The 27,936-nt window shown below is 38.9% G+C and overlaps 3 protein-coding genes across 3 annotated transcripts; 1 reads left to right on the top strand and 2 right to left on the bottom strand.

Moving 5' to 3' along the window:
* On the bottom strand, positions 1-7,612 carry LOC145638158 (carbon catabolite repressor protein 4 homolog 2-like). Its single transcript, XM_081689118.1, has 12 exons — positions 7,527-7,612; positions 6,127-6,707; positions 5,852-5,938; positions 5,527-5,619; positions 5,356-5,439; positions 5,161-5,265; positions 4,995-5,048; positions 4,815-4,912; positions 3,807-3,906; positions 3,462-3,618; positions 2,699-2,859; positions 1-304 (listed from the first exon to the last, which is right to left on the bottom strand). Exons 2-11 carry the CDS (start codon positions 6,502-6,504, stop codon positions 2,720-2,722), a joined length of 1,296 nt encoding a protein of 431 aa, XP_081545244.1. The 5' UTR covers positions 6,505-6,707; positions 7,527-7,612; the 3' UTR covers positions 1-304; positions 2,699-2,719.
* Positions 7,613-10,395: 2,783 nt separating this feature from the next.
* LOC145640553 (uncharacterized) lies at positions 10,396-12,188 on the top strand. The gene is made up of 2 exons (XM_081691806.1): positions 10,396-11,400; positions 11,532-12,188. Exons 1-2 carry the CDS (start codon positions 10,810-10,812, stop codon positions 12,186-12,188), a joined length of 1,248 nt encoding a protein of 415 aa, XP_081547932.1. The 5' UTR covers positions 10,396-10,809.
* A 10,619-nt stretch (positions 12,189-22,807) lies between these two features.
* Positions 22,808-27,543, bottom strand: LOC145640554 (carbon catabolite repressor protein 4 homolog 1-like). Its single transcript, XM_081691808.1, has 11 exons — positions 27,446-27,543; positions 26,712-27,306; positions 26,524-26,610; positions 26,278-26,361; positions 26,108-26,191; positions 25,943-26,023; positions 25,787-25,840; positions 25,617-25,705; positions 24,504-24,612; positions 23,251-23,363; positions 22,808-22,814 (listed from the first exon to the last, which is right to left on the bottom strand). The coding sequence occupies exons 1-11, from the start codon at positions 27,541-27,543 to the stop codon at positions 22,808-22,810; spliced, it is 1,401 nt and encodes a 466-aa protein (XP_081547934.1).
* Positions 27,544-27,936: the final 393 nt, after the last annotated feature.

A 27,936-nucleotide genomic window follows, 5' to 3' on the forward strand; every position in this document is an offset into this window, starting at 1 on the left:
ACAAATAATCATGCTGAAGTTATCTGATCTGAAATCGAATAGCTTACGAAAAGTCCGAGGTTGGATCTTTCACTTGCTATTCCGAAGTATTAGATATTTGAACAGAGTTTTACAAAGTGGCAGGGTGTTCATCTGCTCAATGACTCATAATGAAGTTGAAGTTAGGGTTTGTACAGCATCATGCAAGTCTAAGTCAATAGGATGGTGTTTGAGCAAAGACACTCCCATTAGCTAACGCCAAACAATCGCAACTAGTCCAGAACTCCATTTGCTAGCCTTAAAAGCCATGCCAAACACAGCATCCCTGTCAATATAGAAGATTAGTACTATTAGCATTTTATCATCAAAAGTACTTTCCTGTAAGTATCTTCAGTAAAAATTGTCCCAAAATAAAACAAGAGATAATAGTCATCAAAACTTATTTTTGAAGACTGAGATTTCCAATAGGAATATGGAAAACATGTTTGAGAGGGCATGCACTCCTGTAGTCATGCCTCATACTTCGTATAGTATAACACAACAACCAAAGCCTCAATACTTCCTCTGTTCACTTTTTGCTGCAAACAGTTTGACTAAAAATGTTACGGGTTTTTGGTCATATTGTTGCAACTAAACGTGAATGAAGGAAGTATCATGAAGTATAATATAGCAATATAATATTTTGCACGAGAAAACGAGACTAAGCCACAAAGAGATAGAGATTGCGACAATTGCGTGCATCATGCAAATTAAATAAATTATTAATACCTAAATGGGACAGGAAAGAGATGATAAGCTTAATTGAATAAATATAGTCATAGATTCAATTTTAATTCCCACTTGTCACTTAAAAAAAGAAAAAAAAAAAAAAAAAAAAAAAAGATAAGGAGAGCTACCCACAAATAAAGGCTGGGTCACTACCAGGTAGGAGGGAAGTTCATTTACTATTGGATACGCAGACAAGGTTTTCATTTAAAGCCCAGACTCCAGACTAGTTATTCAATTTAATGACCTCTAACATTTTGCTTGCTTGGAATACTAATACTCATCAGTATTTTCTGCAAAAAACTTATATCAAGCTACTCTTGCATTTATGTCTCAACAATCAAGCCATCTAGGATATGCACGTTTTTCCATAAATGCCGATCCTTCTTTGGATAAAATAGGACTTCTAATTACCATAATCCATTTACCTTGCTTGAAGTGGTCTCTATAAGTAAAATGCTCGAGTAATAAGATTTGGAGTCAAAGCTCGTCTACATCAACTAACTGTTATAACGTAATGTCTATAAGTTATGCACTATATGTTCTCGACTAATTCCCAAGATCCAGGCCTCAAGCACAACCACAAAGGCTATAGGTTATGCACTATGTGTTCTCAACAAAATCATGGCTGATTGAGGAAGAATTAACTACTTAGATTTTCAAAATCAAGACTTTTTCAAACAGAAATACAATGCATCAAATTCAGGTAAAAGTACATAAAATACTGCTAAAAAATATCACTCTTGAGTTAAAAATAATTGCATAAGGTAATGTCTTGAACAACCAGAAAAGAAAATGCCTATTTAAAGGATAAAATTTATTCTGATCCCAACATCTTTGACTGAATTGGCATATAAATCTACTATACTTCATATTCAATTATTGAAAATTTAGTCTAGGTTTTCATAGCTAAAGGTCCACCAAAACACAACTGAGTGGTTCATTCCAAGTATATCTTTATAAAAAAAAAAAAAAAAAAAAAAAAATCTTTCAAACTTTCTCGTACTAAATCAAAATATGGCTCTCCAAATAAGTAATATGAAGAAGAAATTAGTTTGATAGAAACTATTCAACAATATAAATACATAACTAAAGAGGGGGTTTTATGTAGTATTATCTGGATCATAAATTATATTATGACAATCCTATTTAACCTTATCATCTGACATGTTAAGGTATCAACAATACATCACCTAATAGACTTTTATTTATTTATTTATTTTTTTTTGAAAGAAACCTAATGGACTTGAGCACTCATTTGTGAATTGCTCAAACTGGCTTCAAGATATATACAAGTATAATTTTTTCAAATCCAACAAGAAAGCCTGGAAAATGAATATAATACAGCAAATGGTTATATCACCTCATAGCATCAATTAATGTTATTAACTTTTTTTTTTACACAAACGTTATTAACTGAAATAGCCTTTCGACTGAAATTTTTTTCCTCTCAAATTTCACCCTTACTTTCCTTTCTTGATTCCCCTTTGTAACATGTCTTTGTACTTACTTTTTAATGTTCTAGGTTAAATACGTGTTGTCATACTTTAATTCTTATGTAACCTCTAATAAACAGAGATCACTTTTTTAATCAGACAATTGGGAAACATCACAGACACAAGACAGTTATGTGGCTTATTTAGAATATTGCCAATGTTCTAAGATCACAAGTCCATCACTAATTCACTAGGCTAGTGGGCAGCACTACAAAAGCCTTAAATGTTGAGAGTGAGGGATAGCTCAAGTGGTTAGAGCTCCCTCCCGGTTCCAGGAGATTATGAGATCGATTCTCACCCCCGCCCTTGTGGCTCTCTAAACACCAAAAAAAAAAAGCCTTAAATGTTGAAACACATGTAATAATAACACAATCATAACACAACTTCCACGATGAGATCTTTACTAGATGTTTTAGTGCAATTTTATGAACCAGGATATATAATATCTCTAGACATACCATCATATGAACCTTGCGATTTCACCCAAGAAATGGTCTTGTAATTCTAAAACTTCCCATGAGTGCAACATGGTCTGATGTCCAAAAAGGGAAGGGAAGCGATCTACCCACACTCCCAAAGTGAGGGGGCTCCAAGAGGCCTTCAATTTCCAAGCTACCCGCTGTAAAAACAATCAAAATTAGAATTGAAACTATTTTTTCAAGCATAAGTAAATGCAAGTTGATGAATAAATCAGACAGCCATGGCATTTAATTACAATTTAAAACATGATGACTTAACAATATAAAATTTACATAAATATGGTGCTTAACTGCTAGGCATAAGAAAAGAGTAATAAGAAAAGAGTAGCTAGGCTAGCACATGACATGCATATGATAGAGCGAGTTTACAAATCAATGAATAACTATTGAACAAACATATAGGTGAAACAAATCATTCAGCAGGAAATTTTTTTACTAGCAACTACCAATCAACATAACCACATAGCAACAACATTCCTCAGGTACAGAATTATGATTATCTACTCCAAAATGTCACGTGCAGTCTAAAGTAAGGTGATCTTTATAAGAAAGCAGATTCGAGGTTGAGAAACCCACAATTTTATTTATTTATTTTTTTATTTTTTTGACGGGAACAATGTAGAAGATAATTACTATCTATACCATCAACCCATTGGATAAGGCTCCTCCATGGAAGATTGGCAGGGTCTGGAATATTAGATCTTGGCGAACAATGTGACAAAGGCATAATTTGAAACAATACCTGTGTAAAAGATATAATCCAAAGTAGTACCACCAAAAAGTGACGGATAGATGAAAGCACGTGACAAATTGGTGAAAAAAGGTTCCCCTGTTTCTGAATGCTTCATTTTCATCCTTCGTCCTTCGTCCTTTGGTATCATTGACACATATGCACTTGCCTGCAATTAAGTACCCACTAACAGTATAATTATAGGAGAGAATTTGGGATAGAAGAGAAATGCAACAGCTAATCAGTACCATACTACCTTCAGAAGCATCACAACTACTACACATATGTTGTCCATACAAAAATTAAGTATTACGTCAAAAGTCATTAAAAATGTAAGGACTTCGAATATGAAGTTACCAAATTCATGGTATGTTGAAGTTTGAGGTGCTGAAGTTGGTCTAGTGCCTGTGCACATACAACATTTACCCCATGCTTTGTGAGTGGAACGTAAGGATCACTGCAAAAACAGATATTTTCCTAAGAAACAGATCATGAGAATAAATTGTTTCTAAATAGAACTTCTTCTATTCAATTTGATTATAGCTGTTAAGTCTATAATAAGAGCATGGTAAGAAGCTATATTTGCTAAGATCTGCTGAGAACGCTTATTCACAAGTAAATCTTTCTTTCACTTTTTTTTAATGGTCCGGTGTTTGATTCAGGGTGCCTATCCTCAGTTAACTTTAAAATTCACTCCCATTTACACTATATACTGCCAATGAGCCAAGCACCCAAGAAAAACTAATTATTTTATCTATCTTTTGCTCAATGTAGAGCAGTAACGATTCAGAAACAATCACTGTAACAGTGTAACTAAGCCCTTTTTCTCCTTGTCGGAGTATGCAGTCTTTTACAAGCTAACAAAAATCATAAAGGTCCCATCAAAACTCACAACTACTTCTGCCAATTAACTCATCAGTTGAGGTCTGAAAGATAGCAGGAAGGGCAACTATATAGGCTTGCAAGGAAGAGATTCTATAACAATCCACTTTAAAATTGGAAGCAAGAAGTTCAGTAAATACCCACTCATGTACAGCAACTCATAACTATCACATCTTCAGGGACTGGTGGCAGACTAGTTGTATCATACAAGCATTTTTTAAGCACAATAGAAAATAAGATATAGTGCAAAAGATGTTGGATTGTTAAAAGCATGGATCATATTAATAGTAGTTCAACATGAGATTCAAGACTAAATATTCTCCATGAACAAACTTAACAACTGCTGGAATAGGCACCATTAGATATATCGACAAGTATTGTCAGCTAAGACTAATATACAAACAAGAAAGCCCAGTATACACCATGAAATTCATGTCAACAAAATTCAAAATCTAGTCCTCGTGCTGAATTTAGGTGGCTCACCTTCCAGGAATAGAGTTCATATCCCCACAGATAAAGAGAGGCATTCTTGGGTCAATAGTCTTTTGGCTCAATTCTATCGCATTGACAAGATCAGAAACCTTTGCATACAAAAAGATCCCAAAGTCAAGGTTCTGTATCCCAACATCAAAATATAGATATAATGCCAAAATCTAAATCTACCTGGAGCAACTTCACTTCAGCGAAATTCACATCAGCAAATATGTGAGTATTAACCTGCATATTAAGAAAGTAATCTGTTGGAAACATGATCATTAGCCTACATTGGGCATCTAATAATCAAACAGCATCTAACACAAACAATGAGTAATATAAATTTAAACAGCACCACACAGAGTCTAGAAGAGGATGCAGCACAGAGTCTAGAAGAAGATGCAGCACTCTTAGCAAAATTGCCCACCACCTCCAATATGACAACAAGAGCTACATTGCCCTGCCAAAGAAAAATTCAAAAGGAAACAATGATTACGAGGAAAAAAAATCCAGCTCCACACAATTTAGCAAACAAAATATGAATATAGACCTTTATCAGACGCTTTTCAGCATATCTCCTCAAACCCGGTTCTAGTTTGTTGATCAGCGATAATGTAGATTGACTGAACTCAGGCTATAACCAAGAGAAAAATATCATATAAAAAAAATGTATAAACATCCTTATAAATCAAGAAAAGCCCCTGGAACATCTTTACGTTACCTCATATGATTTAACCTCCTTAAATATATCATTGCGATAAAACGTGGCACATCCATCAAATGTATAATCACTACCCAACGTATGCGTGTATAGCTGGGCAACATTCATAAAATAAAAGACATGAGAATAGCATTAGTATATTATTGACCAGTTGATTCATCTATCTTCCCCAAAGCCTATACATATTCTCATTCAAACTGATGAATGAATAGTTGCACACAAGAGTAAGAGTGGTCCAATTATTTTCTCATGTTGCCAGCCAGAAGCAGAAAAGACCAGAGTCTTTAGCATGCAAAGAAGAAAAACAACAAAATTGGAAATATACCCCTGTAGTCTTTTTCTTGTAGGCAACAGAATAGCCAACTTTCTCTAGCTCTGGCTTGAAGAAATCCTCAAAGTGATCGCTCTGAACCTGTTAAAGACACAATATATAAATTCAATGATCTTAGTTTATGATAAGATAAATAAATAAAAATATTCACCGTAGCAATTATTCACTTCATATATGACAAATTTTGCTATACGACTAATAGGGTAACAGGTATATCAAGCATAAACAAGAAGGATGACAAATGTCCATGACAATCTGTGAGCCATTACCTCTTGAAGGCACATAATATCTGCATCATATTGTTTCAATTCATGAAGCAGATTTTTCCGGCGGTATTCCCATTTTAGAGCCCATTCAGGACAGTAAAAAGGTGTGTTCATATTAACACAGAGGTGGGACAAAATGTTACAAGTTAGAACAGTAAAATTGCCAACTTTAGAAACCTTATCAGTAAGGCCATGCTTCTCAGTATTCAGTGAATCTGGTAGCCAAATAAGAGAACAATACGGAAAGTTTAGCCTCTGAATGGTAGGGTCTTTCACAAAGGTCTCTTCTGCACACACTGCAGTTTGTACATGGTGTGGGCTAGTAGATTGGAGCTTAAAACTAAAGCCAACACCATCAGTTGATGGCATTAAAGCCCACATCCTCCCAGTTGGTACAGCATTATGATGACGCAAATTATGATACTTCCATGCATTTAGGAAACACTTATTTGAGCAATGATAACTGTGTTCGAAAGGCAGTATTTTTTTTTTTTACACATTCTTTACACTGTACAGTTGCTACATCATTGCTGTGTATAGAACAATAAGGTATGTTATCGGTATCAGTACCTTCTCCTGGAAGCCTGTGTATAGTTAATTGCAGCTTTAGTGACAATAGCAATTAAATTTCAGAATAAAACAAGATGGAGGGAATAAAGAAAATTTGAAAAACTAGCCCAACTAAAATATGAAACAAAGGGCAGTTAATTTTTTGCCCATTCATATAATATTCACAATCACATACTTCGTATTCCTATAAAAATAAATAAAGAAAACTGTCCAAAATTCATATGAATGATTATATCCTAACTGTATATACAATAAATATTGGTTTTGTGTAATATTAATAAACTCATACTTTTAATTTAATTTCCTCCATGTTTAACAAACTGTTTGCAGTAATCCTATTCCACAATCTTTGAGGAACTCAGAAAAATTACTACCTCCATTTTCTTGAATATTTACCACTTCGTACCTACCTTTTAAATTCGTACGTTACACGGAATATTTAATAAATCTCACTTCTTGAGTTCTCTACGGTTTCTATTGCTAGTTCATGAAAACGGAAGTAGTACATTGTTAATTTAATCACAGTACTCCATCAAACAGAAAGTTATAGTATAATTCAAATACCTTAATTCCAAAAAATTCAGAAGTTACAACTCAAATTCTTGAAGTATTTAACACAAAATTTAATCAAATTTACCGAAAATTGCAGCATACATTATAATAATAAACGCAAATAAACTAATCAAAAAACTTCAGAAGTTAGAACTCAAATTCTTTAACCATATAACACAATATTTAATCAAATTCACTTAAAACTACAGCATACATTATAAAATAAACTGATCAAAATTGCTCAAAAACAAAGAAGTGAGGATTATTTAAAGGGAACTAACCCATTAAAGAATTTAGCCATTTTGATGATTGAATTGAAGGAAAATTGATGTTTGATGATTGAATTGAAGGAAAATTAATGTTTGATTGTTTCCAACTGATCCCGACTCCACAGAGAACTTGGACTTGAGATCCTGATACTCCTATCGGCAAGCTGAGAACCTACACAATGAGAAGAAGTTAGCTAACCCCGGGGAGATCCGGGGATAACCACTCCGATGATAAAGTCAGAAAGGTGTTTAAGAAAAAGAAAGTAAGAGAGAGAGAAAGTAGAGAGAGATTAGAGAGATAAAGAGTGTAATTAATGTCCTCATTAATGAGGTCTTACCTACTATTTATAATGGTTTATCTTGACAGGTGGCTCTCATCCATGCAGAGCCTTTTGTGCCAAGTGTCGAGCTTCTGTTGCCACGTGTTACATTTCGGTGGGCCGACATGTCTTCAATCTGTGACATATCAGCATCTTCTCCATGATTACTAAAACCTGATCATGTTTTCATAAGATATCGGTCATGCCAGATATCATCCCATACAATTAGCCCCCCAAGTGAGGACGTATGATTACTCATCGTCGTGCTCAGTTTATACCAATAACAAGCTGATTCCGACGAAACAAACTTTGGGTTCCACATCTCATTCTTTAGAGTTTTCCTTGTGGTGTAAATTCTACTGTAGCAACGTTTCTTGTACTCTGTCAAGCACCACTTGTTAACAAAGTTTTACTACTGATGTTGTTGTCTTGGCTTCGTCACAATTCATCTTACTTGCTTGCTTGATTTATATTCAGATAAATTAGCTTGCACATATGTATTGTAGGTCTATATTTAAGCTCTATGTTCTTTTGCTGAGAAGTTTTATACTTGTATAAACTCCATTTCCCCCCCAAGTGACCTTGTGTGCTGATAGCAGACAAGGTCTACTTTCTGTAAACTATCTGGGAGCGAAAAACTCCGTTTTCCCCCCCAAGTGACCTTGTGTGCTGATAGCATACAAGGTCTACTTGCTGTAAACTATCTGGGAGCGAAAAACTCCGTTTTCCCCCCCAAGTGACCTTGTGTGCTGATAGCAGACAAGGTCTACTTGCAATAAAATTGAAGTGTAACCGTTCCTAAAAATATATTTTACTAATTTTTTTTTAGGCGGGAAAATATTTACACGTGTCACAAATCCTGCCGTTGCTTTTTGAAAGGGCTTGTTAATTAACAGCCGTAGGATTCCTGAACCGCCTTTCATTTCAATTGGCGATTCAGTTTTTCCTTTTTAGATCAAAAATCCACCATTTTTACCATTTCACACCTCTTCTCCTTCTTAATTTTCTCCCGAAAGAAATTCTTATCAATCTTGCGCTTAGTTTGTGCATTTCGTCTCGTCGGGCGTTCCTTCTCTTTCTTCGTCGCTTTCATCTGTAAAAGGCGTTCCTTCTTTTTGCGATTTTCTTCGAAGGTATTTTCGTACCCTAACCCTTGATTTTTATGCTGTTTTATGTGCTTATATTCAATTAAATGTCTGAGGATAGTGTTGAAGAGAACTTTCCTAACCTTAGTACTGCTAGGCGTCGTTTAATTAGGCAGTCTTTAGGTAAAGAAACTGGTAGTAATAGGGGCAATTCATCTTCCCTTTCTGACAATATCGACTATCCCTTTGAGACGTTAACTTCTGAAGAAGAAAAACGTGCTTTTATGATACATAGGACTATTGCTCACCGTGAAAGTGCCTTTCACCCCTTTAACCCTGATATTCCTGCCGATACTGAAATTCTTGACGTTGAGCCTGTTAGTGTCCGTTATCACTTACGCAACTTTACTGGGAGACGCTATTTTAACCAATACGGCACTAACGTTGGCAATATAGGTATTAACACTATGCCAAGGGTAAGGAGTACCAGTTATCAGCCTGAAGTTGCTGCTCGTGAAGCCGCCGAGGCTGCCAAAGCAGCTAAGGCAGCTGAGGCCGCTAAGGTGGCGGAATCTAGTAAAAGACCTGGTCAAGGTCAGGTTATAAGTTCTTCTTCAGAAGAACTTGGGGACGACATCCCACCAAACCCCCAGGAAGGTCAGGTATCTCCTGTGCATGATTCTGCCGTCAACTCAGTTTTAGGAGATGACGAAGCTCAGGAAGATAGTGTAAATAACGAGAGTAGGGATAACATTGTTGATTTAACGGCTGAGGTTATCCAAGAGGAGAGTTTGGACGAAGGATACAATTCCGAGACTGACAGGGCTGAATTCCGACAACCCATAGTCCTTGCCAACGATGGAAAAGTTGCGAAGGAAACAATAAGTGAAGCTTTTAGGAAAACGGCAATTACAAAAGATTACTGCCGTCGTGCGAAGAGGTTTTTTAATCTTCCTGACGGCTATGAGTTGTCTCTTCCTCCATCTGGTGCTTCAGTATTGGATTGCCCAGCCGGGTCCGTGGCCGTTTATCTGAGACATCTAGACTTCGGTCTCCGTTTTCCCCTACACCCATTTGTAGCCAAAATTTTGAAGGCCTGGAACGTTTGCTTAGTTCAGCTAACCCCTCAAACTATTCGTGCCGTTATTGCCACAGTTTGGGTTATGCTTTATCGGAACTACCCTTTGACCCTTAATGTATTTCGGCGGCTAATTACCCTGAAGAGAGATGGACAGTCTGATGGGTGGTGGTCTTTGTACACTCAACCTCACAAATATACCGTCCATCCAAAACTTTCTAGCTGCAAAAACTGGAAGGACAAGTTTTTCTTCATGTCTGTTCCAGATGATTATCCCTTGAGAAGGACTTTTTTCAAGCCTCATCCTCATTTTGACTCAATCCCCGAGAGAGATCTCGGGAAACATGAAGAGAGGGCCGTCAACCATTTTGACGTTTCCGAATTCGACGAAGGTGACGGCAAAGTCCGTCTCATTCCTGCGGTGTGGGTGCCGAATGTGAGTTACATTCTGGGCAACGCGCCGCTATCACGCGTCGGTCTCTGTTGGACTGACCAGCATGGTATAACTTACTTTTCCTTTTACTCCTATGCACTCTCTTATTTCTATGACGAAGACGGCATAGCTTACATGCTACTTTCCTCGTCCTTTCTTTATTGTCATTTGTATCTCTCTCCTTTTTTTTTTGCATTTTACCGATTTTTTTTTATTTCTTTTTCTAGGTACCGATAAGTTGGATAATAGGCTACTCGGCCTATCTGCTGACGGGACTAGGGTTATCAGGCGGTGTCCCAAAGCTTGCGATCCGTACGACACCCTTGCTACTGTTTGCGGTCGCGCTCCAGCCATCAGTGCTAAAAGAAGAGCTGAGATCATGGCCGATGAGAATGCTAAGAAAAGAAAACTTACACCTCTTGCCAATCGGCGGGGTGGGATCGTGATCTCAAGCCCTCGGCAACCTGAAGGGCGTGCCGAGAAGAGAAGGGATCAACCGGCGCCCGAGAAAAATAAAGAGCAGTCGGTTCCTGAGAAGACCCCGACTGCCAGCCAAGTTAAAAGCCCCGAGGCCATTGTGAAGAAGGTCATTCAGGGTATTGAGATTGAAGATCTCACCTCTGCCGAGTCTCCCCCTCAGCCTCAGGTTACAACCGTAATCGCTCCTATGACAGTTGGGTCGGACTCCAGCATTCCGGCCTTGACTTATCGATCCAATCAGTGGATCGAACGAGTGTCTGGACGGTTTCCAGAGGAAGTTTTAAGGGGGTTTTCTGTCCCTCCTGGCCATTCCGGCGACCGCTGGCAACCAGCCATGGATGTCGGCCGGAATGAATCCATGATAACCGACGACCCTATGCAAGGTGGGAATCTCGGTTACCGGCTGCTGAGTAACCTGACGCTGCCAATGGACAGACCCGCTGGTCCAATCGGCCCCCTTGCTGCGTCTCATATGCATAATTTGATGAAGGTTAGTGTATTACTTACGCGTATATACTTATCGTCTTTATCTCTTATTACTATTGGTATTTCTATATATATATTTCAAGTACTGATATCGGTTTTTTTTTTTTTTTTTTTTTTTTTGTATGTATCGTACAGGCCGTCATGTCTGGCACAGAATTGGTTGAGATGTACCGCTATTACCAGGAAAAACATCATCAAGCATCTGCCAACGAAAGCGCCATGCAGGAGGCCATCAAGAATGCTGAAAAGGCCCTCAGTGATCTGAGGAAGATAAAAGAAAATGACGACAAGGAGATGTCGGCCTTGAAGATCAAGGCTGAGAAAGTTGCTGGGTTAGAGTCGGAAGTGCAGAGTCTGAAGACTCAAATTGCCAAAAAAGATGAAGCCATCCAACGTCTTCCTTCCGTCGAGAAGAACCTCGAAGATGCCAAAACCAAAATTAAGAGCCTTGAAGAGAAGGTTCAAAAAATGGAGGCTGACAAACCTGGTATTCGTCAGCGTGCGGTTGGCCGTTATCTAGCGTCCGATGAGTTCTGCTCCAAACTCCAGGACCGTTTCGATGGGGGTTGGACTGCTGCTCAGAGGTGTATTGCCCACGCCGCCGGTTGGAAGAAGGATGATTGGGCAAAAGTTGAGAAGGCTTTCAGCGAGGAAGCCTATAAGATTCCTTCCGGCTTTGAGGCGCAGCAATTCTCCGAAGAAGACTTATATAACTTGGCGCCAACTGCTGATGACGGCCCCAGCAACCCCAGTATTCTGGACTCCCCGGTGCCTGAAAACGGTCAATCTTGAAGGGGCGGGCAGTCATCACCGACATCTTCTTGTGGGTCTTGTATCATTGGGCCTTATCAGCTATAACTTTACTTGTTTTTGGTATGTATGGACATTTCTTTTGACAGTGCTGTTTTATCGGCATATACCCTTTTTTTGTGGTGATGCCTGTCGATTGTTATTTTTATCTATTATGTATTAACTGTGTATAAATTTGTACACTTTTCGCTATAACTGTATTGCTCTCTATCTGCTATTTTCTAACTTGTTTACAATTATTCCAGTATGATAACTGCATAATCTTGCAAATTAAGCATATATATAGAGAAGAACTTGTAAAAAATAAAACTTACTTGGTAGTTTGCTTGAAATCTGCCACTGAAAGCTCTCTAAAGAATGTCGGCCTCTGTAGATACCAGACTTCGAAACTTCATCCTTGGTGGACACTTTATCAAGACTGCATTTTAAAAGGTGCCGACATACTATGGATACCATTATTGTACTGAAAACTTTAAACATTTTTTGAAATTTTAAATATTCTTCAAATAACATATCATCATGCAAGCAACATACCATACAACCTCCAATAGCATATAATATATCCAAATAACATATCCAAATAACATATCATCATGCAAGCAACATAATATATCATTATGGTACTCCTTGCCCCCCTTAGTATACATAGTTCTTCTCGGAGCTATGTATACTGATTCGTAACCGGCTGTTGGTGGTTCAGATTATAACAACGGTCACCCACTGCTTTGATATTACAGTCAGTTAGGTACCCTCTCGGCGATCACATTCTGAGCTATGCCTCATGTCGGCATATACTCGAATTGATTTGGCCGGTATTTATACTTTGAACCAGCAACCTCATGAGTTAACGTATACAACTGATCAGGTTGTACAACTGTTAACTGCATGGAAGCGGTTTTGAGCTGTCCGTCCCATTTAACGATGTTTTGTTAAATGGAGGATGCCTATTGAAATGCACATTGTCTGAATACTTCTTCATTCATCACCGATATCTTTGTCCGATATCAGCTTCAAAAAGTGAGGTTTATTCTCTACACATAATATTTTTTCAATACAGCTGAATTCCATACATTCTTTAGAGGAGTCCCATCCAAAGTTTCCAAGTAGAATGACCCTTGGACGATGATAGCTTTAATCCGATAAGGTCCTTCCCAGTTTGCAGTCAGTTTCCCGTCTTCATTTCCCTTACCGGTTGCGGCGGTTCTTCGTAGCACCAGATCCCCTATCTGTAACGGCCGATGGGATACCCTTCTATTATATGCCCTAGACATTCTTTCCTTGAATGCAGCTGACTTAACGGCTGCTTTTTCTCTTAGTTCTGGCAAGAAATCCAGTTGTTGTCGTAGGAGTAAATCATTTTGATCTTCACAGTAATGCTGAACTCTGAATGTCGGCAGTCCAACTTCTGCCGGTATGACTGCTTCTGTCCCAAAAACCAGGTTATATGGTGACTCTCCTGTGGCCTCTCTTATTGTTGTCCTATTTGCCCACAATATCTCCGGTATCAAATCTGCCCACAAACCCTTTGCATCTTCGATTTTCTTCTTTATGGCCGTTATGATCTGCTTGTTTGCTGCTTCTGCCTGGCCGTTTGATTGTGGATGGCATACTGCTGCATATGCAAACTTCACTTTATACATCATCAGAAGATCTTTGACTGGCTTGCAATCAAATTGAGTTCCATGATCAAAAACCATCGCCATCGGCAACCCAAACCTTGTAAAGATATTTTTCCATATAAACTTCTTCACTTCTGCTGCCGTGATCTTTGCTACCGGCTCTGCTTCTATCCACTTTGTGAAGTAGTCAATTCCTACTATCAGATATTTTCTGCCTCCTGTGGCTGATGGGAACGGCCCTACTATATCCATTCCCCACTGGGCAAATGGAACTGGGTTTAATATCGGCGTAAGGTCATTTGGGGGGAGGTTGATAACTGGGGCATACTTTTGGCACTTCTCACATTTTCTAACATAAGCCAAAGCATCGGCGTTCATTGTCGGCCAATAGTATCCCCTTCTCATAGCTTCTCTGGACAGGGCTCTTGCCCCAAGATGATTTCCACAACTTCCTTCATGCAATTCTTCCATTAACTTTACCGATTCAGATCCTGTTATGCATCTCTGTAACGGCAGTGAAAACCCTCTTTTATATAACTGGCCTTGATACATAACAAACCACACACTATCCTTCTGTAACTTCTTTAACTCCCCCTTGTCTGTCGGCCCTACACCATGAACAATGTATGCCAGTATTTTATCATACCACTGATCCCCTATCTCAACAGAACAGACAGTTGCCGGTATCTCATCTATGCTTCTCTGCCTGAGTATCTCAACCATTACTGTTCTCTCCAAGTCATTAAAACTTGAACTTGCCAATCTTGCCAGTGCGTCTGCTTGAGCATTTTTCAATCTGGGAACCAATTTAATCTCAAAGTATTGCAGCTGAGCCGCTAACTGCTTCATTTTCTCCAAATACTTCACCATTGCCGGCTCTCGAGTTTCATATTCCCCACTGAACTGGCTTGACACCAGCTGTGAGTCAGTTGTCAGAACTAGCCGTTTTGCCTCTGCCGCTATCGATAGCTGCATTCCAGCCACTGCAGCTTCGTACTCGGCCTCATTATTTGTTGCCTTGAACTTGAATTTCATGGCGTATTCAAATATTTTTCCGTCTGGGGCTGTTATCACAATTCCAGCGCCTGCCCCCGTTGCTGTGGCTGACCCATCAACGGATACCTGCCACGTCCCCAACTCTTCTTCTTCATCTGTGTATGTGGTTTCTACAATGAAATCTGATAGTGCTTGAGCCTTAATTGATGTTCTAGGCTTGTAACTTATCTCATACTCCGACAACTCTACTGCCCATGCAAGTAACCTTCCAGACGTATCCATTTTTCGCAATGATTTCTCCAAGGGATGGTTGGTGAGGACTTCTATCGGATGTGCGTCAAAGTAAGGTCTTAACTTCCTGGCCGCTATTAATACAGATAAAGCCATCTTCTCTATAACTGGATATCTTCGTTCTGCCGCATTCAGAACATGGCTGACAAAGTAAATCGGTTGTTGACGTCTCTTCCTTTCAACCAACAAAACGGCTGCTACCGTTTTTGGTGACGCCGAGATGTATAACTGCAATACTTCTCCCTTCTCAGGCCTGGCAATTGTGGGAAGAGATTTGAGATGATTCCTCACTACTTCCAAGGCATCACTTTGTTCTTTTCCCCACTCAAACGCCTTATTCTTTCTCAGCACCATAAAAAACGGAAGAGCCTTATCAGCTGATTTGCTGATGAATCTGGTTAACCCTGCCATCCTGCCCGTTAACCTCTGTATATCACGAATGGTTTGTGGTTGTTTCATTTGAAGCACTGCATTCACCTTATCTGGATTCGCATCTATCCCTCGTTCACTGACCATAAAGCCCAGAAACTTCCCTGATCTCACTCCAAAAACACACTTCTCCGGATTCAGCTTCATTTGATACTTTCTCAAGGTTTCAAATGTTTCCTTCAAATCGGCTACATGGTCTTCTGTGCTCTTGCTCTTAACTATCGTATCATCTACATATACCTCAACATTCCGCCCTTTCTGTTTCTCAAAAATCTTATCTACCAACTTCTGATAAGTTGCCCCAGCATTTTTCAGTCCGAACGGCATTGCCTTATAACAATACACACCTGCATCCGTTATGAAGGCCGTTTTATTCCTGTCGGCTCTATGCATGCTGACCTGATGATACCCTGAAAAAGCGTCTAGAAAACTAAGCATTGCATGACCGGAGGTTGAATCAACCAGTCTATCAATCCGAGGTAGCGGATAGCAATCTTTTGGGCAAGCTTTATTCAAGTCTGTAAAATCTACGCACATCCGCCATTTCCCTGTCGGCTTTCTCACCATAACTACATTTGCCAACCATTCTGGATACGTGCAGGGCTCTATAAACCCTGCCGCCAAGAGCTTATTCACCTCGGCCTGGATCGCCTCTATTTTCTCAGTCGAGAAGTTGCGCTTCTTCTGCCTTATCGGCCTGAATTTTCTGTCAACATTCAGCTTATGTTCCATTACCTCAGGATGTATTCCTGGCATCTCACTGGCCGAGAACGCAAAGACATCAGCGTTCTCGCGCAATAAACTTATCAGATTGCACCTAGTCTCCACATCCATATCAGCCCCAACTTTCACTGTTCTACTGGGGTTGCCTGGCTGTAACTCAACTTGGATGGTTTCTCCTCCTGGCAACGGCCTTGGTGTTTCTTCGGGCCTTGCATCGAAGTTTTTCATGGCCAGATCTTGCACTGTCGGCTCACTCTCCTTTGCTGGGTTACATGGAACTGCAGTACTTCCAACTGGGTTCTTCAACGCTGTTACATAACAGGCTTTTGACATAACCTGGCCTCCATACACCTTTTCCACGGCTCCCAGGTTTGACACATAGGCTATAGCCAAATGGTATGTTGATACCACAGCCTGCATGTCATGAATTATCGGTCTGCCGATAATTGCATTATAAGCCGACTTGACATCCACCACTAAAAATTCTGCCATCACATCCCTTGCTTGTGGCCCATCACCCATCCTTACAGGCAACACAATACTCCCCTCTGGCCTCACTGTCGACCCATTAAAACCAATTACGGGATATGATACCGGCTTCAAGTATTGTCTTCCGATATTCATCTCTTTAAAGGCTTGAATGAACAGGACATTTGCCGAGCTACCCCCATCTACTAGTACTCTTTTGACATCAGCACCATTTATCCTGGTTATCAGGACTAACGGATCGTCATGCGGGAATACTACACCTCGTGCATCCTCTTCTGTAAATACAACTTGCGGTATTGATGCCGGCCGAGGACGATTGTCTATATCTAGAGCACACACCAGATGTCGGTGCTCCGCCAAATGTTTCTTTGCTCCACTAATCGTTCCCCCATGAATCGGCCCGCCCGTTATCACATCTACTCTTCCAGTAGATAACGGCGGCATTCCCGTGTCCCCTTGTCGGACTATCCTCCCTTGAGTCCTTTCGGGCCTCGCTTCTATTTGTTGCCTCTCAGCTATTTGCGCTGGTTGTTGATTTCTACCAGTATTCAACCGATACTGTGCTAAGTGCCCTTTTCTAATCAACTCCTCAATATTATCCTTCAACTGAGTACATTCCTCTGTGTAATGTCCCACATCCCTATGAAACATACAATACTTCTTTACATCTCTAGACTTCGCCTTCATCGGAGTCGGCCTTGACCAATCTTCTCTATTCTGATTCACTGAGTAGATTGCGGCCCTTGGTGCATTCAGGGGAGTGTAGGTGCTGTATCTCATTGGGAGTCTTGTCGGCCTGGTATCTTGCCGACTTCCTCCTCCCCTTCCTGGGGCAGGAGCTCTTGACCTGTTTCCTCCAGATGAAGTCCCTTCATACTGACTTGGTCCCTTTCCAGCTGCCACATGTCTACTACTTGTTTTCATCAGCTCTTCACTTTTTATGTAATCATGGGCTTTACTGAACGCCGCTGCCAATGTCGGCAGGCTTTTTCTTGTTAGATATCTTTTGAAATCCGAATCAACCAACCCATTCATCAAAGCCATCACGGCTATCTCCTGTTGCAACCTCGGAATTGTGTTTGCCTCATTATTAAATCTCCTGATATAATCCCTCAAAGATTCATCCGGTTTCTGCTCTACAGCCATCAATTCTCCAGAAGTTCTCTGCCTTACACTATTACTGACATATTGCCCTACAAACATCTCAGTCAGTCTTTCAAAGCTGTCTACTGACCCAATTTCAAGGTTGTTGAACCAATCGGCTGCAGCCCCAATCAGAGTTGTCGGAAATACCTTGCACCAAACTGCATCCGAGTTTGTGTATAGCATCATGTGTCCCTCATAGGACGTTATGAATCTTGCTGGATCCCCTCTTCCATCATACCTACAAGTCGGCATTTTCACCTTCTCCATTGGTTGATCCAAGATGTGCTGGGCAAACGGGGATGCCCTTAACTGCACCACCGTGCGCACTGCTTGCCCTTCCACTTGCGAACTCCTTTGTTGCTGAGTTCTGGTGCTCATGGCACGGCTCGAGGATTGTTCATCCTGCCGTAATGTTGTATGCGTCCTTACCGGCGACTCATGTCGGGGCCTCCTTGACGGGTTCTCCAACTGATTATACTGTTCTTCTTGGTTTCGGTGCAATACTCCTCTTTCTGCCTGAGCAGCTTCTCTTTCAGCTCGTGCTGCCTCTGCTTCCTTCCTTTTCCTACTCATTGCACTCATCACCCTGGCAGCCGTTTCCAACTCATCCGGGGTGAATGCTGCCATAGGATCCTCTGCCTCCCCTCCTCCTGCTGGGGGAGTTATCGGCATATGGAACTGGTTATCCTCTAGGGTATGGGTTTCATCTACTATCTCCACCTGGGGTTGTCCTACTGGTGTTCCATTGTTTCCAGTCATGATTGTTGTTGTTATACACGTGTTTTATTTTTGTGTGAGGTTCTTAGGCGATAGAAGTGATCAACTGCTACCCTCCTTCTAGCGCCAAATTGTTTCCAACTGATCCCGACTCCACAGAGAACTTGGACTTGAGATCCTGATACTCCTATCGGCAAGCTGAGAACCTACACAATGAGAAGAAGTTAGCTAACCCCGGGGAGATCCGGGGATAACCACTCCGATGATAAAGTCAGAAAGGTGTTTAAGAAAAAGAAAGTAAGAGAGAGAGAAAGTAGAGAGAGATTAGAGAGATAAAGAGTGTAATTAATGTCCTCATTAATGAGGTCTTACCTACTATTTATAATGGTTTATCTTGACAGGTGGCTCTCATCCATGCAGAGCCTTTTGTGCCAAGTGTCGAGCTTCTGTTGCCACGTGTTACATTTCGGTGGGCCGACATGTCTTCAATCTGTGACATATCAGCATCTTCTCCATGATTACTAAAACCTGATCATGTTTTCATAAGATATCGGTCATGCCAGATATCATCCCATACATTGATGATTGAATAGAAGGAATTTTGATGAAATTGGCAACATTAATATCCAAGAAGAAGATGGAAGAAATTTTTGCGAAATTGGACAAATTGTTGCAGTGAAATTTATACTACTTGGTGGCACCATCGAAAGAATTAAGGGGTTTTTAAATCACGAGAGAAATTTCGTTTGTTTGGTTGAAATTTGCAGGTTTTGCAATGGTTAGTGTTGGCGGGGAAATGAGAGGAGAATGGGAGAGAGTATGAGAAGTTGAGAGCAAAACTGGTTCTTGACTTAAGAGTGTAGGGGTTGACCTAGGGGTGGCAATTCGGGTCAGGTTCGGGTCAGATTTCGGGTTGTGCTTAAAAACTATCAAAAATATTTTAAAACTTAATATTATAACGATATATGACATTTTGGTCAAATCGGGTCGAGTTAGGGTTGTTCGGGTTCGGGTTGGGTCGGGTTCGGGTTTCTCTCAGTAACTTTGGGCCGGGTTCGGGTCGAGTCAGGGATTGCCAGCCCATTGACCCTTGAGTGAGGTGTCAAAACTACACCAGACCCAATCCGAAACTGACCCGAAAAATATTTATTTCAGATTTCGACTCGCGTAGACATAATAATTTAAAATGACTCAACTTTAAAATTGATTCAACCCGACCTCATCAAACCTGATCCAACATCCAAATTGAAACCTCTACCCTTAACCGTCAATGTCTTGGTTCAAAAAAAAAAAAAAAGTATGAGTTTGGATAATAAAAAAACGAAGCAAATTATAGATGTCAATTCGGATATTTCGGTTAGGTTTGATGAGAAAAAATCGGGTCTATTTCATATTTGAGTTATATTAAATTATTCACTCCATACAAAATTTAATCTAAATCGTGATTTATTTAGGTCGGTTTTAAATTTCGTCACTAGGATTAGCTTTTTGCATTGAATTTTTTTTTGGTTACTCTGGATTGAAATCATGGTCCAACTTTCCAAGTTATTGGTACTTGTATTTACTAGTATTGGGCATGACATGACTATCGTTATTTGATAGGGAAAAAAAGGGAGATATAGGGGATTCCAACTTATTAAGGGTGAAATTTGATTTATTGAAGTTTTGGAGTTGAAAAGGATGTTCTAACCAAATTGAGATATCCCTCAAAATTATATTAAGCAGGGATGGAGGGAGAAGAAATAGCTAATAACCTCTATTACAATTTCTTTCATAAACCACAACTCTATTAGGGGGCGTTTGGTTCACATAATTAAGGTATAAGGTATGGGTTTAAAATGATTTAAACTCATACCATATGTTTGTTTTATGATTTTATTAAGAGTTTCAAACCCATACCTCAAATCCCCAAGGTATGGGGTTTAAAAACCTTGGGGGAGGTGGATTTGGCTCATTCCCATACTTTTAGGTATCAAATAAAAGAAAAAATTGGCATTCCATAAGCATACCAAACATATGGTTTTAAGAATCAAGTTCCAAACTCATACCACTATGGTTTCATTCATGATTCCAATCTCATACCAGTTTGCGAACCAAACACCCCCTTATATTAATCAAAACATGGGTTTGTAGTGTTCCCTAGAATATCAAAATGATGGTTGGTGATTTGAGGTGGGTTCGGCTTAAGGTAAATGGTGGTGGTGGGTGGGTTCGATGGTTGGTGATTTGCGGTGGGTTCGGCTTAAGGTAGAGGTGGTGATGGGTGGGCTCGGTGGACGACTGGACGGTGGGGTCGGTGGGGTGGCGTGAGGATTTGTGACTGATTTGAGAAAGAAAGAGAGGAAGAGGGGGAAAGATGAGAGAGAAGGAAATGAAATAAACCCCATTCTCATTTAAAACAAGAGAAAAAAAGATTGGAAGAGGGGGAATGAGGAAAGAGAAGTAAATGAAAACATTGTAGGTTGTTAGTTTTATTAGCCAACAAATAACGCATAACGCATATAAGTTATTAAAATGAACATATCAGCCAATTGATTTATGATATCAGTAAACATTAGGGACATATTAAACATTAATAAAAATGTATCAGCCAACAAAAGAAATATATCAGCCAACAAAAGATACATATTAGCCAACAAGAGGAATATATCTGCCAATAAAAGGTACTTATCAACCAAAAGAAGAAACATATCAACCACAAAATGAAGCATATCAGCTAACAAAAGAATGAAATCAACAAATAAAAGCAACAGGTAAGCCAACAAAGTAAACATACCAGTCAACAAAATGAAACATATAAGCCAACAATCAAAATATACATATCAGCGAACAAAATAAAGATATCAGCCAAAACTAAAGAAACATATTAGCCAACTGATGTCTGTTAGCATCCAACAAAAGGAACATATCAAAAAAAAAAAATTATATTAGCAACAAAAGAAATATATTAGTCAACACAAAAATCATATCAGCCAACACATGAAACATATCAGTCAACACATGAAATATATCAGTCAACACATGAAACAAGTAAATGTATCAGCTAAGCCTGCTGCACGCAAATTTTCGTGCGTAGTCCGCACACAATACCTTCTCTAAGTCTTTTAAAATATCTAATATAAAACTGAAATTATTTAAAGTATCATCCCAAGTAAAGCCTAAATCACACACTAGTTTAGGAGCTTAAATCAAGTACAGTATGAGAAGTACTTGAGAAAAAGCCTTGCTATCTTTTCGTTTAAAAAAAAATAATAAAATCTCTACTATCTTTTCTTCTTAAAAAAAATGAAAAGAAAAGGGTATGTGGTATTAAAATATTATCAACCAAAATCTTTGGCGGTCCTTCCACATTTTTGAACTTCCAGAGAGAAAATAACAGAGTAAAATGGAGGATGATGACAGAAGGAATTCAGACTTGACAGCGCCACACGCTGTGCCAAAGCTGCTCTGCTACTTCCTCCCTCCAAACTTGCATCTGAACTCCGAAGCCAGGTTTCTCCTTTTTCCTCTTTTTCTCTCTAATACAAAGTATCTGAAACAAGAATGAAAATGATTGATTTAGGAGATTACTATCATCATCAGATGGTCTTTAAAGGCCAATTGGGAAACATCACAGACACCAAATGAATATATATGTGGTTTCTTTAGGATATCACGATTGTTCTAAGATAACAAGTCCATCAATTGGCCAGTGGAGAGCACCACTAAAGCCTTCCATGTTTAGTGGAGAAACACATAATAATAATACATTCATAACACAGTTTCTATGATAGAAATCTTTACTACTTTATCTGTTTTTTTAAGTTGTATCAATTGTAAAACATGGATTCTCAAGTGATTTTTGGAGATGAGGAAATAAAGAGTTAGAAATAAAAAACACGTGATGCGAAAATATAAAAAAGAAAGTGATGCATCTAATTTTAAACTTCCACTTTTCAAAAGTGATGTAACTGCAACTACAAAGAAACAGAGGAAGTAGATGTTAGAATGCAGTTTTATTCACCAGGGTACATAATATTTTTTGACATACCATCATATGAACCATGCAAATGCGCAACTTCACCATAATATGGTTTTGTGATTCGAAAACTTCCCATGAGTGCAATGTGATCTGACGACCACAAATTGGAGGGAAGCGCTATACCCATACTCTCAAAGTCAGGGAGGTCCAAGAGCCAGTCAACTTCCATACTATCTTCTGTAAGAACAAAATACGAGTATAGAATTAACTAAAACTATTTTTTAAAGCTGAAGTAAATGCAATCTGATGAATAAATCAGCCAGCAATGGCAATTAATTACAGTTTATATCATGGTGACTTAATTACAATAGGTAGGATAGCACATGGCACGCCTCTGGTAGGGTGAGATTAATAACATATACTCCCTCTGTCCCAAAATCAAGTGCTCGTTTCTAAAATTTTGCGGTTTTTAAGGTAATTGAATAAAGCATGTTATGATTCTTGAGGAAGATAACAATATGTACCATCAATCCATTGGATAAGGCTCGTGAACAGGAAGATTTGCAGGGTCTGGGAGTTTAGGAACCACGACACTACCTTACCCCTTCGAAGAATCAAGAAAAGATGACTTTGTAAATAGCAAGAAGGGGGACACAACAGAGAAATTACAGACCTTGAGTCCTTGACAAACAATACGACAAAGGCAGAACCTGAAAGAATACCTGTGTAAAAGATATAATCCAAAGTGGTAAGAGGCTCCGCCCCTATTACAGAATAAGCACTTGCCTGCAATGAAGAAACTCACTGTAACAAAATATAATCATAGGTGAAAATATTTTGGGATAAAAGAGAAATGCAGCAGCTAATCAGTAGCATCAGACGCAACATAATTACAACAAGAATGCCGTACATACAAGAGTTGAAGTCATAAAAAATTGGAAATTTTAGATTTTAACACCTCACAAAAACGCAAAAATTGATTTTAACACCCCCATAAAAAAAAAAAAAATGGATTTTAACACCAGATAAATTTCTAAAAATTTGATATTACCACCACTTAACTGATTCTGTTTAGGAATCCGTTAAGTGGGTCCATAAGCCACGTGTCGTGTTATTATTGGCCAAAAAAATAAAAAAAAAAAAATAAAAAATTTTAAAAAAAAAGAGTAAAAACCTAAAACTACCCAGCCACACCACATCACCACCCCCGCGCCACCGCCGGCTTCCCCCCAACTCACCACATCCCTCCACGAAACCACCGCCCGTGTCGCACCACCGCCCCCAACCCACCTGAACCCTCCCCCTCCCTTTCCCGCAACCGTATCGCCCCCAAAAACCACCAAACCCAAAACCCTTGTTCCCCAAAACGGCCACGAATCTGGCCAAAAATGGCCGAAATTGGCCGGTTTTAGGGATTAGTGGCCTTAACCGGCCGATTTCGGCCTTTTAAGGGTGGATTCGTGGCCGTTTAGGGGGGACGAGGGTTTTGGGTTTGGTGGTTTTTGGGGGCGTTACGGTTGCGGGAAAGGGAGGGGGAGTGTTCAGGTGGGTTGGGGGTGGTGGTGTGACACGGGTGGTGGTTTCGAGGAGGGCTGTGGTGAGTTGGGGGGGAGGCGGCGGTGGCACAGGGGTGGTGCTGTGGTGGTGGCTGGGTAGTTTTAGGTTTTTATTTTTTTTATTTTTTAATTTCTCTTTTTTTTTTTTAACAAATAAAATGCTGACACGTGTTAACGTGGGCCACACTTAACGGAATTTTTGGATGGAAACCGTTAAGTGGTAGTAATACCAATTTTTTGGAAATTTATCTGGTGTTAAAATCAATTTTTTTTTTTTTTATGGGGGTGTTAAAATCAATTTTCGTGTTTTTGTGAGGTGTTAAAATCTAAAATAACCTAAAAAATATAAGAATTTCAAATCTGAAGTTACCAATTGCATTGAATGGTGAAGTTTGAGATGCTGAAATATACGTAGTGGATCAGGAGCCTGTGCACGTGCAATATCCACTGCACGCTCTGTGAGCAGAACATAAGGATCACTGCAACAACAGATCATTTGTAAGAAACAGATCATGAGAAGCTATATATTCATGACTGATATAATAGATTTTAATGGATCTTTTTCTACTCAATTTGAAGTTGTAATAAGTGGAGAGCATGAGCTAATTACCTCCGTCAACAATAATTATCACTCCCATTTTACAAAAGTAAACAGCAATTAGCCTGTCAAAATTTTGCTAAATACAGAGCAGTGACAATTCACAAACAGTCACTGTAACTAAGCTCTTTTTTCTTCTTTTGGACTTGAACCATCAGAATAAGTCATCGAGGTCTCGTCACAACTAACAACTAATTCTGCAAGTTAATTCATCAGTTAAGGACTGAAAGATAGGAGGAAGGGCAACTTAATAAGGCATGTGATAAAATTTGATAAACAGAAGAAAATTTGAGAGAGAAATTTAGAGAGAGAAAGGAGAGTTTCATTCATCAATCAAAATAAAATGAATGAAGAGATACAAACAATATATTCCTTCTATTACAGCAGAAAGTACTAGAAGAAGTTTGTTACAGGGGAAAACAAACACTAACAGAATTCTGTTATTGGTAAGCTGAGCTGGAAGACATGCTGGCAATCTGTGTGAAGCTCAAGGTTGTTAAACATCATCATCATCTTCAATAGCATGCAAGCAAGAAGTTCAATAGAATCCACTTCAAATTTGGAAGCAAGAAATACAGTAGAAACTCACTCATGCAACAGCAGCTCATTTTATCTAATAATAAGTTTTGAGTAGCAGATTAACAGTATCATACAAGCATTTTTCAAGAACAATGGAAATTAAGGTTTAGTGCAGAGGATCATTGAAAGCATGGATCAAATAAGCCGAGATCAGCATTAGCAAATGCTGGAATGGGCGCAATCAGATATATTTACAAGTACTGTCAGCTAATACTCATATAAAAAAATGAAATCCCATTATTCACCATGAAATCCATGTCAGAAAAATTCAAAATCTCATCCTCATGCTGAATTTAGGTGTCTCACCTTCCAGGATGAGAGTTCATATCCCCACAGATAAAGAGTGGCATTCTTGGGTCAATAGTCTTCTCTATCTCATTGACAAGATTAGAAACCTTTGCATACAAAACATCCTCAAGTCAATGTTTTGTATGCCAACATCAAAATATAGAGATAATACCAAAATCCCAACATACCTGGAGTAACTTCACATCTGGGAATCCCCTACCAGCATATATGTGAGTATTAACCTGTGCATTAAGAAAGTAATTTGTTGAAAATGAAAAACACATGGTCATTAACCTTAAAATTGAGCATCTCATAAAAAAAAGTGTCAGAAATTCAGGCGGCACCACACAGAATTTTGAAGAAGATGCAGCACTCTGAGCAGAGTTGCCCACCACCTCCAATATGACAGCAAGAGCTACATTGTCCTGCATACGAAAGTTTCTGATTACCAGGAATCCAAAAATCCAATTCTACACCATTTCATGAACAAACAAAAGAAGATTATAGACCTTAACCAATCGAATTGTAGCCTGTTTCCTCAAGCTCGGTTCCAACTTTTCCATCAGTGACAATGCAGGCATCCCATACTCAAGCTATAACCAAGGGGAAAAAGATCATAAACATGATGTATCACCATCCTTATAAGTCCACCAAATCCCCTGGAAAGAGTTGATGTTACCTGATAAGATTCGACTTCATTAAATTTGTCATTGCGGTAAAACGTGGCACATCCATCAATGGTATAACCGCTATCTGTGTAAAACTGGGTAAATACAAAATAAAAGGCATGAGAATAGCCTAAGAGCCACTGAACACTAACTCTTAAGAAGATAAGTCAAATTATATCCTAATGCAGCCAGCCAGAAGCAGAAAAGATCAGTCTTTAGCACAACAATAAGGAAAAGTGACAAATTTGGAAAAATACCATGTTATTCTTGCTCTTGTAGACAGCAGAATAGCCAAAACTTTCTAGCTTTGGCTTGAAGAATTTCACAAAGTGATCAATCTGAACCTGCCAAAAACACAATATATGACATTTTGCAGATGTGACTAACAGGTAAGTCAAGCTTAAACAAGTAGGATGGAAAATTCATGAAAAATCTGAGTCATTACCTCTTGAAGGCACAAAATATCGGCGTCATATTGTATCAATTCATGAAGCAGATTTTCCCCGCGGTATTTCCATTCTAGAAACTCTTTAGGACAGTGAGGATAGTTGTGCGGATAGACATAGATTTCGGACAACATATTATAAGTTAGAACAGTAATATTGCCAACCTCAGTAATATCAGTATTCAGTGAATCTGGAATCCAACAAAGAGAAGGAGACAGCAAGTTTTGGCTCTGAATGACAGGGTCTGTCACGAAGGTCTCATCTGCATACACTGCAGTTTCAAATTGTCGCTTAATAAACTCTTCTACAATTTTATCAGGCCTTAAAACCATATCAGCAGGTGACCAAAAATCAAATCTATTCAGATTTCCCCTTGCTTCAGCATCCTCATTGCAAGAATTGCTAACAATTTCATTACGATGATCCAAACAATGGTTCTTCCATGCATCTTGGAAGCACTTGTTTGAGCAGTAGTAGCTGTTTTTGACAGGCAATCCGTTTTTCACACATTCTATACACTGCACAGTCGCTACATCATTGATGTGTATAGAACAATAACGTATGTCAGCGTTATCAACACCTTGTTCTGGAAACCTGTGTAAACTTAATGGTATTGACAATAACAATCAGATATCAGAAAAGTAATGATGTTATCGATGAAATTAATTTGAGTCTAACTATGTTATCGATTCACAGCAGTTCAAAAGTAGAAACAAAGATCATTTAAACTAACCGATGTAAGAAAATACAAGTAGCTTCTTTAGAACCATCAAAACCAGAAAAAAATGGTGTCGATTCACAGTGGATCTTTTGTAAAGTTTGATGATGCATTTTGATGATTTTGTTTGCAAAAACAATAAAGACTTGGTGTTGTTTACTTGTTTGATCACTTAAAAACCTGTTTTAGTAAAAAGTTGCAAATTGCAATTGTTTAATATTTGGCGGGGGAAAATGATGTCATGATAATGAATAGAATGCCGAGTTGACTACGAGATTGATTGTTGACTATTTTCTGTTTTTCATGTTAATTTATCAATAAATTTAATACAATGTTATTGACTTGGTTCGTTGCCTTCCATTGTTTAGAGATGATAATCCAATGATTTGGTAGGTCTGAATATATGTCTGATAACCAAATCCCCCTATATATTAAAACATACAGTACTATTTTTTATTTATTTTCTTATTTTTCTTAGCCTTCAAGGAAACACACCATTTCGTTAT

Source organism: Chenopodium album, chromosome 7 (assembly GCF_948465745.1).
Source record: "Chenopodium album chromosome 7, dcCheAlbu1.1, whole genome shotgun sequence".
In the NCBI taxonomy this organism is placed as follows: domain Eukaryota; kingdom Viridiplantae; phylum Streptophyta; class Magnoliopsida; order Caryophyllales; family Amaranthaceae; genus Chenopodium; species Chenopodium album.

Excerpts from the sequence above, each read along its gene's own strand:
- LOC145638158 (XM_081689118.1), bottom strand. The coding sequence starts at position 6,504 with ATGTGGGCTTTAATGCCATCAACTGATGGTGTTGGCTTTAGTTTTAAG. Across the intron at positions 5,049-5,160 it reads CCTCTTCTAGACTCTGTGTG|GTTAATACTCACATATTTGC; the intron begins GTGCTGTTTAAA and ends CTTAATATGCAG. Across the intron at positions 4,913-4,994 it reads CTGAAGTGAAGTTGCTCCAG|GTTTCTGATCTTGTCAATGC; the intron begins GTAGATTTAGAT and ends TTGTATGCAAAG.
- LOC145640553 (XM_081691806.1), top strand. The coding sequence starts at position 10,810 with ATGGCCGATGAGAATGCTAAGAAAAGAAAACTTACACCTCTTGCCAAT. Across the intron at positions 11,401-11,531 it reads ATATGCATAATTTGATGAAG|GCCGTCATGTCTGGCACAGA; the intron begins GTTAGTGTATTA and ends TGTATCGTACAG.
- LOC145640554 (XM_081691808.1), bottom strand. The coding sequence starts at position 27,543 with ATGCATCATCAAACTTTACAAAAGATCCACTGTGAATCGACACCATTT. Across the intron at positions 26,192-26,277 it reads ATGAAGTCGAATCTTATCAG|CTTGAGTATGGGATGCCTGC; the intron begins GTAACATCAACT and ends CCTTGGTTATAG. Across the intron at positions 24,613-25,616 it reads ATGAACTCTCATCCTGGAAG|TGATCCTTATGTTCTGCTCA; the intron begins GTGAGACACCTA and ends CTGTTGTTGCAG.